The sequence below is a fragment of the Eptatretus burgeri genome, chromosome 18 (genome assembly GCF_056783735.1).
Source record: "Eptatretus burgeri isolate ZD-2024b chromosome 18, Ebu_testis_v1, whole genome shotgun sequence".
Lineage (NCBI taxonomy): Eukaryota > Metazoa > Chordata > Myxini > Myxiniformes > Myxinidae > Eptatretus > Eptatretus burgeri.
Window position 1 is genome coordinate 46685844 of NC_140978.1, and position 9046 is coordinate 46694889.

The 9046-nt window shown below is 44.7% G+C and overlaps 1 protein-coding gene across 1 annotated transcript in view; it reads left to right on the forward strand.

The window, feature by feature from the left end:
* ARFIP1 (ARF interacting protein 1) overlaps positions 1–5099 on the forward strand; it is a 125616-nt gene extending 120517 nt beyond the window's left edge. The window contains 2 exon segments of the mRNA XM_085864158.1: positions 1810–1916; positions 1919–5099. Of these exon segments, the coding sequence (XP_085720284.1) occupies positions 1810–1916; positions 1919–1992 (181 nt within the window). The 3' untranslated portion in view covers positions 1993–5099.
* The last annotated feature ends 3947 nt before the right edge of the window (positions 5100–9046 follow it).

Here is a 9046-nt window from a genome sequence, read left to right on the forward strand (position 1 = left end):
CGATACAGAGGGATGGCAGAATGACTACGTTGATCAATCGGCATCATCAGCAGGATGCTGGGAACGAGTTCCTTCGACCTCTGTGATAGGCCACTCGTCCAGCAGATTGATTTGTGATATTGAAGGAATAATCGGTTTTGATGAAAAGCCACAAAATGGAGTTTGTCCATGAATTGAACAGAGGACACAGACAGACATTTGTAGACATCTACGCACTTTCCATGAATTACAAGGACGTTGGTACGGACGCATCTGGTGTATGGGCGTTTTTGTTTTGTTATTAAAGTACCAAATTTGACAAAGGTCTGACCCAATGAATGATATTGGATAGCGAGTGCCATGACTCGGTGAATGACATTGGATAGCGAGTGCTCTGACTTAGTGAATGATATTGGATAGTGAGTGCTCTGACTCGGTGAATGATATTGGATAGTGAGTGCCCTGACTCGGTGAATGATATTGGATAGTGAGTGCCCTGACTCGGTGAATGATATTGGATAGTGAGTGCTCTGACTCGGTGAATGATATTGGATAGTGAGTGCTGTGATTCAGTGAATGATCTTGGATAGTGAGTGCTGTGACTCGATGGGTGATCTTGGATAGTGAGTGCTGTGACTCGGTGAATGATATTGGATAGTGAGTGCTCTGACTCGGTGAATGATATTGGATAGTGAGTGCTGTGACTCGGTGAATGATATTGGATAGTGAGTGCTGTGACTCAGTGAATGATATTGGATAGTGAGTGCTGTGACTCGGTGAATGATATTGGATAGTGAGTGCTGTGACTCGGTGAATGATATTGGATAGTGAGTGCTGTGATTCAGTGAATGATATTGGATAGTGAGTGCTGTGACTCGGTGAATGATATTGGATAGTGAGTGCTCTGACTCGGTGAATGATATTGGATAGTGAGTGCTCTGACTCGGTGAATGATATTGGATAGTGAGTGCCCTGACTCGGTGAATGATATTGGATAGTGAGTGCTGTGACTCGGTCAATGATATTGGATAGTGAGTGCTGTGACTCGGTGAATGATATTGGATAGTGAGTGCTGTGACTCAGTGAATGATCTTGGATAGTGAGTGCTGTGACTCGGTGGGTGATCTTGGATAGTGAGTGCTGTGACTCAGTGAATGATCTTGGATAGTGAGTGCTGACTCAGTGGGTGATCTTGGATAGTGAGTGATGTGACTCAGTGAATGATATTGGATTGTGAGTGCGCTGATTGGGTGAGTGATATTGGATCGTGAGTGTTTCACTCTTCTCTGAGTGTGTGTGATATGAGATTTGGGGGGTTTTGGATTGTCTGGATGTGACGTTATACAGACACTGCTTTATTATTCTGTATAAAGCTGTTGCACCTGGTGACAGGTAAGTGCTCGAGTTATTATTATTCTTATTTATTTTAATTCTGGCGACAAGCCACCTTGTCACTCTGACTTCCAATTCTCCCTCCAAGCCTTGGCAACCATAATTCTGTTGCCATGGATACAGCGTGTTTTGTTTACACCGTGATTGGTACTGTATGTGCATCGTGGATGCTTGTGTGCCTCTGTGACACTTTGCTTTTACTCTTCCTCTTCACCATTTCTCTTGAACATGGAATGCCTGGGATTTGATTGATTGGGATTTCATTCCGGACGATATGGTGTGAACTTTTCCTGTTGGTTACGTTGTGTTAACGCTCATTTAAACGCTGCACATGCATGTTTCCCTCGTCACTTGTACATGGGGAAATCTCACGCGTGATTCTTCATGCAGGTCAAGGTGATGCACAAACAGTTGCTTCTCTTTCACAATGCTGTTTCGGCCTACTTTGCTGGCAACCAGCAACAGCTGGAGCAGACCCTCAAGCAGTTCAACATCAACCTCAAGACACCCGGCACCGACAAGCCTTCGTGGCTCGAGGAGCCGTGAATGGCCAACTGCACCATGTTGCGACCTTCAAATCCTGCCGTTCCCTTAATTCAAGCTGTCAGACACACCAACTGATGTCATGTTGTCCATCTTGTGACACTGATATTGATGGACAGGCTTTGGCTCTTCCCATTCTCTTCTTCCTTTTCTCCATCTCATCGTTCATTGTTGCTTTGACAGGTTTTGTATTCTCAACATCTACAATGCTGAATCTCGTTGCAGGTAGTCAGCTAGGTGTTTATTGTACGTACCTGTCCACATGTGTAATGGGAATTGGTTTCTCTCACTCTCACTCTCACTCTCACTCTCACTCTCACTCTCACTCTCACTCTCACTCTCACTCTCACTCTCACTCTCACTCTCTCTCACTCTCTCTCTCTCTCTCTCTCTCTCACACACACACACACACACACACACACACACACACACACACACACACACACACACACACACACACACACACACACACACACACACACACACACACACACACACACACACACACACACACACACACACACACACACACACCCCTTTCTTTGCTCGATTTCTTCTCATGAAGTCTCGGTTTCATTTGTTTCACATTTCCTGTGATTTGAGCCTTGATGATTGTTATCAATCTCACGTGCCACTGCTGTTATCCAATGGCACCTTTTTCCAAATTAGTGTTTTTATTTTAATTTTTATTTGTTTTTGTTTTTCTCTCGACCTGTACGTTTTAATTTTCCAGTGAAAAAGTTTGATGCTTTGTTTCACCTTCTCTCACAGGTAGACCATGTTTTGTACGAGTTTGTCTCTACTAGTCACTCTCGGGGCTTTATGAAGGCCTGCGTACGGAAGATGATGAATTAATCCGTGCGTGGCATTTGTTTATGACGTCAACAACAACCGTCGGATATTCTTTGTGCTCACTTTTGTTTGCTTTTCTTTCTTTTTTTTTCATGTCACGTGATTAAAATGTTCCTAACAAGCCGAGCTTTGTCCTCATGAGTTTAAGCATTCCAGAAGCGTCCGTGACATGTGTCCGATGTGTCGTCGTCGCTTCACAGTTTGAATGTGTTGCCTCTTCGTTTCCTTGCGTACAAAACTAAATTGGGTGACGGAGCAAAGGGGATGTTTTGCAATCCAACTTGCACATGATTCCTGGTAACTTGGGTGGTTGTGGGAAGGTGTGAGGAATTATTATTATTATTATTATGATTATTTTTCCTGGTTCCTCAAGAAAATTGAATTTCCATATATACAACATGGAGGGTTTTGCTGAAGAAAGCAACAATTAGCCACTCTTCCTGAGGCTTGGACTGTTCGATGTCATCTCAGACTCGCTCGGTTAATCGTACCTGTAAAGCGTAACTGGGACCACACGCTCTATCATCTTTACCACTTCATTGACTGCCATTTGTAGCCATACATCCTGTCATTTTGTACGTGGATGGGGCTCCTGGAGATGGAGCTTTCAACATCTGAACACAGCTTATTGACGTTCATCGCAGAGGGTGCTGGTGATGGGCATAGTGTTGCGGTACAGTCAGAAGCTTGACCTTTAAAAATCGACACGTTTGGAACTTTGTTATTTGCTTTGTTTATTCTGCATTAGCCAAAGTAAATGAAAACGTACTTGTTGATTCTGGGGAGTGGTACAAGACTGAGCACCTGTACGTTCCAAACCTTTCCTTGTTGCGTGTTTACTCCGTTGAAATATACAATGTACTCCCTCTTTTGATGTCTGTCCGTCTCATTCGATACATCGTTGGAAAGCTGTGCTTTTTTTGTTTGTTTCTTTTTATTATTTAATCTTTTGTTCTTCGAAGCTGTACAACATTCTATTGCTTCTTGAATAAATGGTCTAGATTGAAACTCTGAACAAACAAATTGAGGATGTATTCGCACTTGTCTCACCTTGTTAACATGAGCCTTTTGCGGTTGTGTGTTGGAACATCGTCCATTTCCTGCTTTGGTAATAGTTATTACATTTGGCTCGCTTTGCCAAACTTTAGGAGGCCTTGTGAACACCCAGTCCCATCAACATTGGTTGCTTGTCCACACACTTCTGAGTACAAGGCTGACATGGGGGATGTTGAGGTCCCCCCCCACCCCCCCTTTTCCCACCCAATATCATGACCTTTTAAATTGAAGGAAATTGGTTTTCAAGGTATGTTCTCAGTGCCCTGGGTGATGGAATTGGACCTTTGGGCATTGACCATGTGTTTCCTCTTTTCAGGTCATGGTACGTTGAAAATGTTCTGTTTGCATCGAATTGTCGGCCATTTGCGATCGATGTGTGCGTAGGGTTACTTCCATTTGATGCTCGGCTAAATCTGCATCTACATGTGTGCCCTCGTTATTTGTCTTCACATTTTATACACTTTGTGAAAAACATAACTTGAAGTCTAGTTCTGTTTGTACTTTGGCAAAAAGCGAACTGCTTCCTTCGGTAGCTGCAGCACGAATTCCGAGTGAACTAACGTAAGTAGTTAAGTGATCGGATTGACCAATATATTTCTGCAGAAACCTTGATTGTACAGTCCTGTCCTTCCCCTGGTAATTTGTAAACACCTTGGGAGGGTTTGTGGGTACAATTTGTTAAGGAGCAAATTGTTATTCCACAAAGTGATCCTTCCGGTCTTGCTGGGGTAAGTTATGTTGTTTTGTTTTTCTTTTTAAATACCATATTGTAAGAGCTTCTTTGGGCCATCACCCTGGGCCTTGTCATTGTCCCTTACCTTTGTCTAAACTCGAATCTTGCAGTGGCTTGTACATACTTCAGATATTATAAGAGTGTAAACCTAATGTTTAATGGAATATTTAATGGGGACGGATGCAATGCTGAATGTGCTTTCGATGGATGTGCGAATGAATGTGTTCGTGACATCCAACAGGCTCCATTTTTGTTTTCTATTCATGTTGACCCGCACCACAAGCCTGGTGTTACCTTTGCACAAGTACAAGGTGTGATTTTTTAAGAATATAAGTTTCTTTCCACTCGCTTTGACACCATTTTTTTCGAAGTTACCAATGAGGTTTGATTTACTTTGCTCGTTTAATTCACTCCTTTGTGATTACACCGTTGAGCTTCATTGCTCTGATCTGTTTTTGCTAACAGGAAAGTGTCACCATAAACGATATTTTGCAAGCATTGTGTGTCCTGTTGCATTGAGAAATAAAATTGGTGAAGGCCTTTCCATTCCTGTGCTGCCTTTTCTCAGTCGTTTCTGGAGAGGTCTAGTTTACGTGTTTCCAAAAGGGGAGGTTAAGGTGAATTTGAACTGTACAACATTCTGGTTCATTTCTGATAAGATTTCTTTGAATGGATGCAAAAATCTACAACACATTCCGCTTAAAAATATTTAATACAAGCAAATACAATCCGTCGCTTCACTGACGGGAATACTAGGAGAAGGAGGGGGGCGAGGAAAAGCGGGGGTGGAGGGGGAAGAGTGACGCTTCACCACCCGTCGCTATACACTCCGGGAGGTAAAGGATGGTGGAGCAGGGAGGGTGAAGTGGAGAGGGAAAGGAGGTGTTATGTACTTGCATTTGTTAGTGGGACTTGAAGCGAAGCGGGGGGGGGGGGGGGAATGGTCCCATCTGCCGGCATTAGTACAGGATTGAACGAAATAGGGTACGTTAAAACAGCACGTTTCAACAGCACGTACCATTTTTAAAGAGATAACAACATGGGCATCCTTTGAGGTATGTGACTCGAACTGCAGCTGCCACCCTGCTTATCCGTCAAGAAGTGGATCTCTGAGGGGGGTTGGCCTTGACGCGTAGTGCCGGATGAGTAACACGAACGATTTGACAGACTCATCGTTTCGATATTTCCTCTATCAACAAGTTAACAACATGGCAGGATAAAAGTCGTAAATGCTGAGTTGAACAAACGTCCTGAACTCGTGGACTTAGTGAAGTAAAGCACGTCGTCTGGGACCCGGCTGTCAGTTTGCCGCCAAACGCTGCTGATTCTGACGTCATTGATTCCCTCTTTGAAAATTATATCTATATTCCATTTTTTGAATCCGCTATCACCTGCGTAAATACATGGAACACATAATGTGAAGATTTTGGAAGTATGAACAGAATATGTTCGGAGAAAAGTGTGTTAGAAGTTCCAGGTTTACACCCATTATATTATGATGAAAGAAAAACGTGAGGTCAACTCAATCAAAATCCAATTGAGGCGCCTCCACACAGACTTAAATACAGACAAGGGAATATAACAATAAGAGAGAAATCATTCCTTTATCCTGGCACTTCGCTTTGTGCCCAAGGATGGGCTTCTCAAGCTTGAAGGTCACCAAAACCGCTTCGTCATTGCACTGGAAAATGCACTCAAAATGGCGCCATCGTCCTCTGGGTGGGAAGACGTACAGGGGGTAATTCGGAGACGGCACTCTGTCGGGGCTCACAGACCATGGTGTAGCTTATTCCGGCGAATATGCCGACCGTTCCTCTCCCGCACCCGGTTTGTTCACAACGATTGGCCCACACAACGAGACGATTTCTGAGTTCCTGTGATCAGGCCACAAGGCACCTCTTTTTCTCTCCACAGAAACGCACACTCTTCACAGCTCAGCCGAACAGTCAACAGTTGGCGTTTTGCCCAGCATGCCGTAAATTCACACAGCATGACAAAGGCTGCGTGATCCTCATGCTGAGAGGAGAGCAAAGTGAGATCCTCCGTGTCACCACGTTCCTCCTTCGACTACTGGTTCAACCCTCACCCCACACTCGTGCGTTCATTTTTCGCTACGAGCTCCTTCCCCGTCCTATCTGATCTGCTGCCTCCTCAAATCTTCTTCCTCTTCCTCCCTTCTCACGCCACGCCCATCAATCATCAGCCTCAGGGGTGTAATTTCACCCACTTTCCCCCTTGGACGTGGGGCTTCTTCCGACCTGATCATGCAGCTCGGCTGCAATGGCCGTTGCCATTCTATCATTCTATCATTCTATACATATCAAACATCAAAATGTATCAAACAAAAACATAATTCTATCATTGCTGGTTTGCGAGACAAAAACATAGGGAAACGTTACAGAGGGGCGATTACGTTCTGGGGGAATTATCCTTAATCCCTTTCTAATTAACACGCACCACACACCATGTGGTGACAAGTAACACTTAAGCTCACAGTTTCCCTACTTGCTTTACATCGAGATGTCTCCTACACGTCCATGGACCAAGCAACTCTATTCAATCTTTACTTCTATATGAAATTCTTCCATCTGCCCCACAAATGTAACAATATTTTGGGCGGCAACCCCTGTAAACCGACTGAGGGCACGATTTTTTATTTATTATTGTTTTTTTATTTTTTTTACTGCCATGAGCAAACTGGTATATACAGGGTGATGAAAGTTGTGGTAAAGTTTCATCAAAACCGTTTGTGTAGTTTCAGAGAAAAAGTTGCAAGTATTTGTGGACGGACGGACAACACACCATCCCATCAGCTTCCCAGAACGACGTTCCAGGTGAACTAAAAATTTAATGTTTCGTTTTTAAAAGTTTCTTCAACCGTTTTGTTTGAGTGCTTGATTTAAGCGCTCTTCAAGCTTCGATCTCTGCAAGCTTCCATGGCAAAACGGTGGTGTTCTTCTCCTTGGGGACATCTGTGTTAAGAAGGCAAAATAAATTAGATGATTACAATGAGTGAAAAATGTTTCGTTGTTTCAAAGCAATGAATCGCCATATCATGGCAATATCGCCGAGAGGTACGCATATTCGCTCCATGCTGTCTCGCTTGGGTTCGAATCCTGACCCAGCTATTAACTGTCATCCCGGTGTTTCACAGGCAGAGTGATTCATCATTGTTTGTGACGTCTCTCGGATGGACATTAAACTGGGCGTCTCATTTGCCGGAATCCCCCCTGCCGCTCCTCCCTCTCCCCTTCCTTCACTCACTGCCCCCCCTCCCACTCCAACTTCTCTCTCTCCCCCTCTCTTCTCCCCCCTCTTCTCCCCCTCTTCTCCCCCTCTCTCTCCCCCTCTCTCTCCCCTCTCCTCCCCCTCTCTCTCCCCCTCTATTTCCCCCTCTCTCTCCCCTCTCTCTCCCCCTCTCCTTCCCCCACTGTCTCTCGCCCCACTGTCTCTCGCCCCCACTGTCTGTCTCTCGCCCTGTCTGTCTCTCGCACTGTCTGTCTCTCGCACTGTCTGTCTCTCGCACTGTCTGTCTCTCGCACTGTCTGTCTCTCGCACTGTCTGTCTCTCGCACTGTCTGTCTCCCCGCCCCCACTGTCTCTCCCCGCCCCACTGTCTCTCCCCGCCCCACTGTCTCTCCCCGCCCCACTGTCTCTCCCCGCCCCACTGTCTCTCCCCGCCCCACTGTCTCTCCCGCCCCACTGTCTCTCCCCGCCCCCACTGTCTCTCCCCCCTGTCTCTTCCCCCTCTCCCCTCCTCTTTTTTGGATGAAAATGTGTGTACGTGTATATTTTTGTATGTATGTGTGTATATGTGTGTATGTTTGTATGTATGTATATATGTGTGTATTTTTTGCATTTATATATGTGTATGTATGTGTTTTTGTGTGTATGTATGTGTGTATTTTTGTATGTATATGTGTGTATGTGTATTTTTGTTTTGGGGGGTGAGGGGGACACCGGAGACGTGGTAGACACTGGGGACATTTCAAACTCGGTGCAATTGTATACAGCGCACACCCTGTAATAATCACAAGCAAATGAAGAATTCATCAGGCATTGTTAGAAAAACAGAGCTTTGCCTTACTTCACTTTGCCTTACTTAACTATTAAAACGAGACAAGAGTACCCAGCAGTTCATTAAGGAGGGAGAGAAATTCGGTCTCGCTTAAGGCCCAGTCACACCTTGACGTTTTAGCCAGGAATTGCAACGTATAAAAATGCACGAAAAACGTTGGCGTACGCTGAAGTTTTGAGGTTTTTTTTAAAGTTTTGGTCGTATTCAGAACGTGTTGGTCGTCTGCATTACGTATTAGTCACGGGCACAGAATGTTTCGTTGTGTTATAGATAACTTATACCAACAAATGCTTAGCTTGTTGTCGGCGTTCACAACCTATGCCCAACGATAGTTTAACTTAGTCATAGCGCGCTGCACGTATCGCCGACGAACTCATGGCGTTCTCTGTTAAAAACCTGCCGCACGCCCATTAA